Raw genomic sequence first — 12938 nt, forward strand, 5'->3', positions numbered from 1 at the left:
TTCTGCAGAGAAGGACCTAGGGGTGACAGTGGACGAGAAGCTGGATATGAGTCGACAGTGTGCCCTTTTTGCCAAGAAGGCCAATGGCATTTTGGGGTGTATAAGTAGGGGCATTGCCAGCAGATCGAGGGATGTGATCATTCCCCTCTATTCAACATTGGTGAGGCCTCATCTGGAGTACTGTGTCCAGTTTTGGGCCCCACACTACAAGAAGGATGTGGAAAAAATGGAGAGAGTCCAGCGAAGGGTAACAAAAATGATTAGGAGACTGGAACACATGAGTTATGAGGAGGGGCTGAGGGAACTGGGATTGTTTGTCTACGGAAGAGAAAAATGAGGGGGGATTTGATAGCTGCTTTTAACTATCTGACAGGTGGATCCAAAGAAGATGGATCTAGACTATTCTCAGTGATAGCAGATGACAGGACAAGGAGTAATGGTCTCAAGTTGCAGTGGGGGAGGTTTAGGTTGGATATTAGGAAAAACTTTTTCACTAGGAGGGTGGTGAAACACTGGAATGCATTACCTAGGGAGGTGCTGGAATCCCCTTCCTTAGAAGTTTTTAAGGTCAGGCTTGACAAAGCCCTGGCTGGGATGATTTAGTTGGGATTGGTCCTGCTGTGGGCAGGGGGTTGGACTAGATGGCCTCCAGAGGTCCCTTTCAACTCTGTTATTCTATGATTCTATGTATGGTTTTAAAAATCAGCCTTTAGAAGTAACAGGATAATGACTAAAAGAAAAGGAGTACTTGTGGCACCTTAGAGACTAACCAATTTATTTGAGCATGAGCTTTCGTGAGCTACAGCTCACTTCATCAGATAATGACTGCCTCACTTTTCCCCCCTAGAAAGGTGGATAATGGCTCTTGCACGTAATAGGAAGAGAGTACTTCTGGAGGGAATGAATAATGAGAAGTAACTCTTGTCCCACATACATTTGGGAATGTGCTGTTACAATTATAATATTAAAAGTCAAATTCATCATTCTTTCTTAAGGAGGAATGATAAGAGTCACTTGGTCTTAAGACTGTTGTTCTGCTTTCCATTTAAGAGTTGTGACATGCACAATGTTATAGCTAACATTATTATTGTTTCTGAGAAACATCAAGGTAAAATCTGGCATTATCCATTTGGAGATATCAGATTGAACTCAGGAAGCAAGAGGAAGAGACAGCGAACTGGGGAATTTAGCAAAGACCAGTAGGGTTAAAGAAATTTCATGAGAGAAGCAACTAGAAGAGCAAAAAGAAAAGGAGTACTTGTGGCACCTTAGAGACTAACAAATTTATTTGAGCATAAGCTTTCACTTCATTGGATGCTGTAGCTCACAAAAGCTTATGCTCAAATAAATTTGTTAGTCTCTAAGGTGCCACAAGTCCTCCTTTTCTTTTTGCGACTACAGACTAACATGGCTGCTACTCTGAAAACTGTCATTATGCAAGGCATAGAAGAGCAAAGTGTGATTCAGATAAATCCAGGACAACTAACATGATGGTCATGGGAGCTACCGGGAAACTCAGAGTTGTTTGAGAGGATTAGGAAAAAACATAGTAAAAGGAGCTCTGGATGGATGGGGAATATTATAATCTAACATGCAGAATGACTTCTAGACCAAAGCTGAACCTAAGTAGAAGAGCCAAACCACCTTTTTGCTTTTCCGTTAGAAACCTTTTACTTGGGGGTTTATAGGTTACTATCCTAGACACTTCAAAACTACAGCCCAATGGCTAAGAGGAGGTAATTTTTTTTAATGCCAAAAAGTTTTTCTTGAAAATGTAAACATTGGCTCCCATTTACAGTGGGTGTGAATATGTGAGAGAAAGTATTAGCCTAGCTACCACCCACTGGAAAACCCGTTGCAATGGAGTGGATGAAAACCGGGCTGGCCATTTTGCCAAAAAGGCGATAGTGAGGAAGAAGGGATCATCCAGCAGCCCCCTGAATCAATTAAGGGTGGAGACCTGTGGGCACCCTTCCCAGAACACAGCAACAGTGAATTGAAGCTGAGGCCCGGCCAAGGCTGGGATCAATTCTCATTTCTAAATCCATGGCAATGGAAATTCTCCTCTTTTGGTTCACCCTAGGAAGAAGATGGGTGTGCATCTAGCATTCCAGATCTGCAAACACCCACAGATTAGGGGTATTTAGATCTAGAGTCTGAGTTTGGACCCATATCTAATAATTATACCATATAATAATTTGTGTTCAATTTTTATTGAACTAATCTACCCATAAGTCCTGTTCAATATCTGTATTACAGTCATTTTATGCTTATAATTACAAAATCATCCTCTTCTGCTGTTAAAATTATGTAAAAATATGTTTTGTTGAATTCTTGGAGCCACCGTATAATGCCTGTTTTCACCCAGGCACGAAACAATCATTATTCTAGTACAGCAGTAACTCTGCTTTAGGCTTTTCATATGCCTGCAATCACCACATTCTGCCTGTACAGGCAACATGAATGAAACTGGCACCTGATCTGATTCTGTTTACGGCTTCTGTGCTTTCAGCTCTCATGCTTTGCTTGTGTGCTTCTGATTTCTACAGCTCCGTAAAATAAAAGACACACATTCATTCAGAACACTGCAGCCTTCCTCCTTTCAGCCAATTCTCCTCTGCAGATTAAAGAATAACAGAACCAGTGTACGCTCCCCTCTCTGCTTCATATATAGACATACATGACTCCTAAAATGTTCTCCATAGTACCTGATCAATTTACAGTGTGTGTTATAGCCTGGTGACAATGATGGATGAAGTGATATAGCTGTATCATTGTACTATAGTCTACTAGGATAGCTGTATATTATTGTACTGTAAATCGCTTTCTTTGCAAGAAACTGAAATTGCTGGAATTTTCATTCTCAGACAAGGAATCCAGCTCCTGCTCTCCCCATCCTTGACTGATGGGACTGGAAAGAGCATGCCACTTCAACCTCCTTCAGCTGACTACCTGGAAATGGGAAAACTTCCCTCTCTCTCTTTCACTCACGACCCCACCAACTGAAAGAAACTGTGTGGGCACCAGGAACTCATATCATATCTGAACTTTCTGGATGTGCTTGGTAGTAGAAATGTCATTATCTGCTCATAATGAAAGCTCCCTCCACGGGGGGGGGGGGGGAGAGAAAGGGACATACCAGAAATGTACATTTCAAAGATCTATGCCAGCCTCCCTCAAACTGGGGTCCCCGGACACTGTTGATCAACTTCTTCCCCTCCCTCCCTCCCAGCGCCTCCTGCTCACTGGAGAACAGCTGTTTAGCAGCATGCAGGAGGCACTGGGAGGGAGGGGGAAGAGTGGGAACAGCGTGTGCTTTGGGGAGTGGGCATAAAGAGGTAGGAAAGAGGAGGGGCAGAGGTGGAGCGGGGGCAGGAAGAGGCGGGGCCTGGGGCTGAGCAGGGGGTTTGGGGGTCTGCGAAAAATTTTAAATCAAAATGGGGATCCTTGGGTTGCTAAACTTTGAGAACTGCTGATCTATGCAATAAAAACCATCTCTTTTGTTGGTTTTGTTCTAAACAAACATATTATTAAGATGGAATTAAGATTGTATGGATTTATCACTTTATTCAGATGTTGACAGTAATAAGTACTTGTATTACAGCATTAGCAAGGTCAATGCCCCTTTGTGCTAGACATTTTATATACACATACTAAAAGACAGTCCTTCCTCCAAAGTGTTCACCATTTCAATAGGCAAGACAGAAATAAGGAAGTATTATTATCCCCATTTTAACTGAAACACACACTGAAGTGACTTGCTTAAAGTCACTGAAGGAATCTGTAGCAGTCAGGAATTGAACCTAAATCTCTTGAGTCCCAGTTCAGTGCCTTAACCACAAGATTATCCTTCTTCACATCACACAGACTGTTGGACACTAGCTCTGAGAACCGGCATTTACACCCTCATGGTATCTGGCCCTCTCTAAATCTGTAGTACATCTATACATTTATTTATTACATATTGGGGTCAGATAGTAGCATCTTGTCTATTTTTCGACTCATTCAGGCAAGTTGCCCAGTTATTTTGATCAAATGTTTTTGATTATTTTTCACTGAGGCACTGAAATAGGCCTTTAGGCACGGGTGCCAAAATAATTATGAGAAAAACAGGCAACAAAAAGTATCACACTTCCAGACACAGTCTTTATTTTCTATTTTACTAGTTTTATCCATTGAAGCCCTGTTCTGCTGGGCCCCTGCTGGAGGATTTTGAGAAATCTTTTATGATTAATGTACCATTGCCAGTCACTGGGACATCCACAATCCTGTTGTCACAGCATCTCTCTCACACCAAGCGGAAGGGCTACAGGGTTGTGCCCTGTGGGATCATGCACAATCCCCATTGCTAGGACTGCCTGTTGAAATGAATCTCTTATGGGGATATAATTTAGTCTGTTTGCTGAGATGAAACGGCATTAGAAAGAGAGTAGAGCACATAAAAATAGAATAAAGAAAACGAAGAGGAGTTCTGATCTGAAAAGAAGACTGAGCTGGCCTCACTCAGCTGACTTGTGTATGGGTCCACAGTAGAAAAATAATAATAATAATGATAATAATACCTAACGCTTATATACCACTTTCCGTCCACAGATCTCAAAGTACTTTACAAAGAGAGTGCTTTGAGAGCACAATAGGCAGCACGAGTGTTCAGATTCAATATCAGAGGCATGAGGAGGGAATTAATAATGCAGAGCATGTGTAGATAATGTGTTTTCAAACTGCTGTCACTTGTCCCCTCAGACTGAGAGGAACTAATGAAATCCTGAGAGGGAAATAACGTTTCCTGCAGAGAAGGATCTTGCCAAAACTGCATTTTGCTGCAGATGCCACTGCAAGAATTCACTTTTTGTATTAATTGCAATAATACATTAGGACAGCTGTACATTCAATACAATATATTAATGTATTTTGCCTAGCTCTTTAAAAACTGGTACCTAGATATCACAGTGGTTTGCACCTCACATTTCAGACAGATTAGAACTACATATAAGAAGCCTAGTAGACACACAAAAGTGGGTGAGGTAACATCTGTTATTGACCAACTGCTGTTAGTGAAAGAAACAAGCTTTCGAGCTTTCACCAACAGAAGTTGATTCAATAAAAGATGTTCTCACCCACCTGTGTCTGCAATATCCTCAGACCAACACGGCTCCAACACTGCAAGCACATAAGCAGCTTCACGCACAATATTTATAACTAATGCTATCTTGTATAGCACCTGATCCATATTTATGGGTGTTTTCTTCTGTTATATATAACGTCGCCTAATGTTTTTGTAATCCTGAATGGCAAATAAAGGCCTGATTCTTGACTGCCATGCAGCTTGCGTATCCTTTTACGCCTGTGCGGAGTAAGAGCAAAAAATGTGCAAAACACTACCCAGTCAGAACTCTCCATTCACATGCACTGGTGACGGCATTTTATACCCACTTTTCACTCACTTTGCATCATCCTGAAGGTGAAACGCAGGTTTAGTTAAACCTGAGATGCTGCACTGGGTTTTCTACCTTACCTAATGATGCTTTACAATAGGACTGGGAGACTTAATTTGGTTTCATTGGACACTAATATTTGTGAAGTGTATTAAGGGAAAAATTCACTGCCTTGGACAAGTGCCTGATCAAGACCATGGGAAAATTTCTGGCTCCAGTCAAGTCAATGGGAACTTTGACATTTACATTAGCAGGGACAGGTTAAATGCAAGAAATACACAATTGGAGGTTCTTTTTTTTCCTTTTCTGGGAACCATACTGCAGTGATTATATGTAAAATCCCTTGATGGAGGAAGCCACACACATTTTCTGAGCTGTGGTCAGAGATGAATGTAATGTCATGTTACATTTAGCAAATGATAAGGTAATGCTCCAAAAAATAAACAAAAGGAAGAAGAAAAACATGAGTTCCTTGGCAAGTCTTTGAGCACAGCCAAAGAACAAATAGTTTAGAGGAGAAGAAAAATTATTGGCATCTCCCCTGTTTACAGATAAATCACTGCTATACCGTGTGTACAAACTATTACTGGTATTATACAAAGAGTGCAATAGGGTTCTTTGTTAATGCGTGTGTTAAGCTTATCTGCTTTTGTCTTCTCTCTCTCTCCACACACACACAGAGCTCTCGGACATATGAAATGAAATACTATATAGCATACTCCCATTTAGCCAAAGCTCCACACTATACAAAACCCTTCCTTTCTCCCAGCATGAGATACAGTGGAGTGGAAACCCCCTGCCAGGACTGAAGTGGAGGAAGACGAGTCCCTGGCCGCGGGGAAGACCCCTGTGGCGCTGAATAGCTCCTGTGGCAGCACAGGGAGCCCTCTGCATCCTCGCCGTCACTGCAGCGAGCGAGCAGGGCCATGACAAGGGAGCTGAGGATGGCTTCCTGCCAAGCTGCAAGGCCAGTGACACATGATCTTCAAGCGCAAGGTGCAGGGAAGGCTGTGGCCCTGGTGGGAACCCTGGCGGGGGGGGCAGAGCAGAGCCTTGCCCAGGGGTCTTTGCTCTACCCCTCCAGAGCTGCAGCCTCCTCACTGCACCTTACACCTTCAGAGACAGCGTGGCAGCGATCCTGAGGCAGTGCAGGGATCCCTCTGCCGCCCCAGTGTCAGGTCAGCAGGGTAGACCAGTGACTCCTAGCCAAGACTGCAAGGAGGAAGATGATGATGACGAACCCCTGGCTCTGGCAGAGGCCACCATGCTACCTAATGGCTCCTGCTGTCTCCATCAACAGAACTCCTGATTAACCAAATAAAATCCATATCCCCCATGCTGTTTGGGGATCTACTGTGTTACATGCCAGACTTGAAAACATGAGATAGTGTTTTCCTGCACCAGGGCCGGCTCCTTGCCGCCGAACACGGAGGCAGAGTGATGGTGCCGCTGGCGACCAAAGAAGAGTCATGTCCCCACCGCCGAATTGCCGCCGAGCACAAACTCCCGCTGCCGCCGAGGGCGTATTGCTGCCCCTTTACATTTGCTGCCCCAGGCACCTGCTTGGCTCACTGGTACCTGGAGCCGGCCCAGCGCTGCACAATACACCAACAGGTCTTTCTGAAAGATTCAAACTGTATGGTTTGCGAGTACAATGCTGTAATGAGACTAAATACAGTAAACTGACCTGCAATTTAATATTCCTAACTGTGTTTTTTCAGTTCCTATAAAGCATGCCATAGTTTTTCTTTATCTAAAACCAAGGGCAAAATGCTGTGTAAGAAAATGCACTGATTTCAGTTGGATTTATGCATGCATATTGGAAGGCAAAATTTAATCTTGTGGTGTTGGCCTTATAGGCTCACAAAAAAGGCAAAGTCAGTGATTCACTCATCGTAAACCATGAACATCAGAAGTCTTTTACGAACTTTTACCATTAATTCATGCCCACAAGCAAGTCTTACATCCAAGTGCTAAAACCTGCCCAGGGGTGCAGGCATACAACCCCCTTCTGACACACGTGTGAGCACTGTGCATGAGTCTCAGGGCAGAATGTGGCCACGATCTGGCCACTTGCCACAATCCTGCAGAAATGATGCAGGGCCCTTTACATTAAAAGCACAAGACGACCCAGCATATTTACTTCTTTGCAAATTCTCCTCGCTATGCTAAATTAAACAGAATAATAACAGAGACAAATCATACATTAGAAATAGTTCAAAAACGGCCAGGAGGAGGGAAGAGAAAAATGAGCAGTGCAGAATCAATTCACTGACACTAAATTACAACATAATACTTATGGAAATCCACACGCCTGCCAAATGAATTACTTATCAGCAGCACCATAAGAAAATATACCAAAATGAATTCATGAGTCTGAGGCACTTAAAATAAAGGATAACATTTTAAATGTCCAGCCATTAGTTTTGTTTGATACCCGTTTTAATTGCACCTATCGTAATGAATTAATGTCACCATCATGCAGATACATTATGTGCTTCCATTTATAATCCAGTCTTAGTTAAGTGCCAGTAAATGGATACTTAAAATCAAATGTTATCAAAAACAATTACAGTACCCATTATGTCTTTGAAATGACAAGTTGGGGGCTTTCTAAAATGTACTTTCTTTCTATGCCATTTTACTGATACAGTAAAAAACTTGCTGCAACTACTAATATTTTTGCTTGCATCAGGGATAAGTTAGATAGCGCTTGTTAAAATCTAATGTTATACACCAGTGTGGTAGAAAGTTATAGAGCGAAGACATAACCTACTGACAGGCATTCATATTAATAAAGACATATGGCTTTCTTGGCACAGCCATCTTATTGTACAGCTCCTTTCCCCACTATTTGCAAGGTGGCAGGTGGCACACGATATTCCAACTTGATCTAAAACCGAGGTTAACTGAAGAAATCAATGGGCCAGATCTTGCAGCCCTTATTTGTGTAAAGGTCTCACTGATTTCAGTAGGAGGTTATGCCTCAGTCATGGCTGCAGGATAAGGCCTCAAGTAATTTACTCATTACTTATTGAGCAATCCTTCAATCAAAGCCAGCTTGCTCAATGACTCGCCTCCCTTTGCAGAAACACAGAATCGACAGAAATTTCTCTCATGACAAAAACGGATTTAAGTAACAAGCAACCCATTGGCTAAATCTCCCAGGACAAGAATTACACTGATATATTTATCTACCTTTCTGTGACCTTTCACGAGCAGCCACAAGAAGAATTAAATGAGTTAACTGCTGAACAGGTTACCTCAAAATCGCACCTGTTGAATTGTTCAGCTAATGTGGAACTCCAGCAGAGATGGTAATTAAGTGACATTTCACTCTCAGCCTACCTGGGGTGTTCAGCAGCCTTGACATCTTGCAGGAGTAGGAGATGTACTGCTCACAGTATTCAGCACTACTGGTGATGGCAGAGATCTGATCCATGGTGGCACTGTAATTGAGCTGTAATACAGAGTACTTTTCCGGGCCGTTGCCTACCACTGAAGTTTGCATCTGCAGATCATGATACACAGTTGACCACACTTTATCCTCTGGAAGGAAAAAAGTAAAGTAAAGTAAAGAACTAATGAATGAAAGAAATTGGAAGTGAGTTAAAACAATTATAGCTTTTGACAAATAATATTGAAACTGTAGACCGTGTCTCTGCAACAGGTGTGCGAGTGTGTGCCCATGCACAAAGGCGGGTGAGAACAAGTGGGGCTTGTGCATGGTATTCACAAGATATTATTTTACTTGAAATAGATCAACAATATGGGACAACTTGATCGCACTGAATGCAGAAAACCTTGGTTAGTTTTCTTGTTCCTGTTTGTCGCTGTGTTAGATGCTCTGTAAGAGCAGCACACTTTACTTGTGGGTGGAGACTGCCTTGAGTGATGACAGTCATAGCGGCCCCTCTGACAAATGAAGATTAGCTTTGATCAGAACTGGATCAAAAGAACATGAGGCCTGGGGCTACAGAGACCTAGGGATTCTTACTGCAAGGAAAACATCATGTTTACACAGTATTACTGCATTCCAGGCTGCCTGCATGCACAAAAGCAGTATTATTTTGTGACACTGTGACATCAGAGATGCACAACAGTAAAATATATTAGATACTACAGAAGTCAAGGGCTTCATATAGTTTGTTGGTCCTGGGCTATAGTCCCGATGACCCAAGATTGTCTCTACTATGGACTTGATGAAGTTTTCAGAGCGACTCGTGGCTATGACACAGATTTCAAGGGTAAAGAAGTATAAAAGTAGGATACATTTTATCTTCACAGCTTCAGCAGTGATATGAAAAATGGCCAAGGGAAAAAAACCCCTCAAATCTTTGGTCAGGAGAAACACAGCAATATAGGTTGCATCTCAACAAGGTTATTAGTGCACTTACATAAGGAACATAAATACTATAGCCTACCAACTGTCTATACATTTAACCATAACTAGTTCAATGCATATCAAGCCACTAGACATAGTATTTCTGCAACATGTGCCTTGGTAAGTGCTATAAGAAATCATAGTGGGGAAATAACCTTAATAGTGAAACAACATGCTTCCTGTGTCAGCAGGTTTACAGCAGCAAAGGGCTCCTTATCGCAGGAGTTTAGTTTAGAAAGGAGATTAAGAAAAGAAGAAATATTAGATTTACATAAAATACTGAGTGGCATAGGACAGGTATAATGTGCTCCTATTTACCATCTCTCAGTAGGACATTCAATGCAGCTGAAAGGTAACAAATCTAAAAGTCCTCAACAAAAATAAGTTTGCACAAAGCTCTCTGAATAAAAATCACTGAGGTTCAAACATCTCCATTTGTGACTGTTTTACTATTCAACTGCTATGCTGTGACTCGAGTAAGATGAATTGGTTGTTTCAGTCAAGTCCCAACTGGACAGGTACCAACATCAGAAAACACTATCACAGTTGACATTTATTAGTAGACTTGTCAATCTAAGCACAGTGGCCAAGGACTAAAATAGGCAAGGAGATTAAACTATTGTTCCTCTAGGTCAGGGTTGAGGAGAAACTAAAGGCAAAAATATTCTATTCTATTTGGGTATTTATATAGTATTCATTGCTGCAGCATGAGTGCTTTCCAGAAGTGCATTAAGAGATGTAACTTGTCATGCGTCGTTCTGTTTTTCTCCTCAAGGAGAAAATTGACCTCGTGTTATTTTTTTCTATTTATTTTCTCTCTGCTGTGCTATGCGCTATTATTATTGAAGGTCAAGTCAAAGAAATGTATCTTGCATTTGGAATGGAGAGTGCTGTGGTTTGAGGCAGTTGTTAGAGCCTGTAAGAGTTCACTCCTGACTCTTCAACTGGTCCCCAAGAAAGCTCTGTGCCCTGGGCAGACCAGGTAGACAAATGCAGTGGACTGTTCTATTATGCCGGAGAAGCAGAATTGTTGACCATAGATGGTCCTTGTTTCAAAGATTCAAGTAAAAATTTGCACTGCTGCTGCCTATGCTGAACCTGTTCTCTGCATAAATATAGGACTTTAGTCTTTGAGGAAGTCATCTGCCATTTTCCATGAGTACTATATTCACTTAACAGATGTGTCCAGTAAACAGAATATATTAAATATAGGAGTCTACGCAAATATGCTTGTGATTCATCTGTGCAAATTCCCATCCCTGTTAATGGAATTCACATAGCTAAATCCAACATGTGAAGCTGAACATTTAACACGGGGGGGGGGGGGGCAAACTAGGGCCCGCAGGCTGGATTCAGCCCACCAGCCGTTTTAATCTGGCCCTCGAGCTTCCACTGGGGAGCAGAATCTGGGGCTTGCCCCGCTCCAGCACTCCAGTCAGGGAGCAGGGTCGGGGCCACTCCACGCGGCTCCCGGAAGCAACGGCACGGCCCCCTCTAGTGCTCCAGCTGGGGAGCAATGTTGGGGGGCCGCGCCATGTAGCTCCTGGAAGCAGCAATGTTTCCCCCCGCCACCCCCTACATGTAGGGGCAGCCAAGGGTTTCCACTCTGCACGCTGCCCCTGCAGCTCCCATTGGCCAGGAACTGCAGCCAATGGGAGCTGCAGGGGTGGTGCCTGAGGACAGGGCAGCGTGCAGAGCTGCTGGCCCATGCCTCTGTGTAGGAGCTGGAGAAGGGACATGCCCCTGCTTCTGGGAGCCACTTGAGGTAAGCGCCACCCGGAGCTTGCACCCCTGAGCCTCTCCCCATGCTCCAACCCCCTGTGCCAGCCCTGATCCCCCTCCCACCCTCCAAACTCTTTGATCCCAGCCCAGAGCCCCCTCCTGCACCCCAAACCCCTCATCCCCATCCCCTCCCCAGAGCCCGCACCCCTGCCAGAGCCCTCACTCCCCACCCCCACTCCCCAGCTCACCGATCCCAGTCCGGAGCCCCCATCCTGCACTCTGAACTCCTCATTTCTGGCTCCACCCCGGAGCCCGCACCCCCAGCCAGAGCCCTCACCCCCTCCCGCACGCCATCCCCAATTTTGTGAACATTCATCGCCTGCCATACAATTTCTATTCCAAGATGTGGCCCTCAGGCCAAGAACTTTGCCCACCCTTGATTTAACACCATGTTATTTAAAGATTAACCTAACTCCATGAAAATATTTTGAGCCGTTAGGGCCTGTTTTAGAACCTCCTAAAGTCCACAGAAAGGCTCTTATTGATATCAATGGGCTTTGGGTCAGCTCAATAGTAACATAGTTATCAGTCACATATGCAATCACTATGTTGTGTCATGCTGTTTTGGATTATGTGGCATCATATGAAGCTATATATGTGTAGAACTGATGTGGTGTAACACACTCTAATCAAATGATCAAGAATAAGGTTAGGTAAAGCAGATGGATCCTCTACAGGGAGCACAAATAGCTAGCCAAATGAGATGAAGATCTGCAGGTGGTGTGAGATGGTGCTTACCTTATTCATATCTATAGCGTATATCAAACACAATACCACTCTTGCCCCAGAAACTATGGTACCAATGTCTGAATATTGCACTAAATTTACCTCCAGAATAGTCAGGCAGACATTTTTCTTATACTAAGAAGACTTTTAGCTATTTCCTATCCAGCAATATAGACATTCCACAACGTTTTATTGGAAGATAAGGTGGAAAATTATTTACATAAATTAAAATATAATGTATTTATATCAATATTAAAATAAGGAGTATTTCACGTTCCTATTTTCCCTTTGTGTTAGACCACACAAGGGAATGTGCTGTTCTATATTCTCACTGACAGGAATGTCTGGTCTCTGGCACAAAGGGCTACATCGGGGTGGCCAACCGGAGCCACAGGCAGCTCTTCAGAAGTTGATATGCGGCTCCTTGTATAGGCACCAACTCTGGGGCTGGAGCTAGAGGCGCCAACTTTCCAATGTGCTGGGGGCGGGGCTCGCTGCTCAACCCCTAGCACTGCCACAGGCCCTGCCCCCACTCCACCCCTTCCCGCCCCCTCTCCTGAGCCTGCACTGCCCTCACTCCTCCCCCTCCCCCCCAAAGCCTCCTGAACACC

The 12938-nt window shown here is 43.5% G+C and overlaps 1 protein-coding gene across 2 annotated transcripts in view; it reads right to left on the reverse strand.

Annotated features, from left to right (window-relative positions):
* Positions 1 to 12938, reverse strand: part of CNTNAP2 (contactin associated protein 2) — a 1640949-nt gene that overhangs the window by 467144 nt on the left and 1160867 nt on the right. For both annotated transcript variants that reach the window (XM_074945269.1, XM_074945270.1), the window contains exon 13: positions 8784 to 8984. In XM_074945269.1, the coding sequence (XP_074801370.1) occupies positions 8784 to 8984 (201 nt within the window). The remainder of the gene's footprint in view (positions 1 to 8783; positions 8985 to 12938) is intronic.

Source organism: Natator depressus, chromosome 2 (genome assembly GCF_965152275.1).
Source record: "Natator depressus isolate rNatDep1 chromosome 2, rNatDep2.hap1, whole genome shotgun sequence".
NCBI classification, from domain to species: Eukaryota; Metazoa; Chordata; order Testudines; family Cheloniidae; genus Natator; species Natator depressus.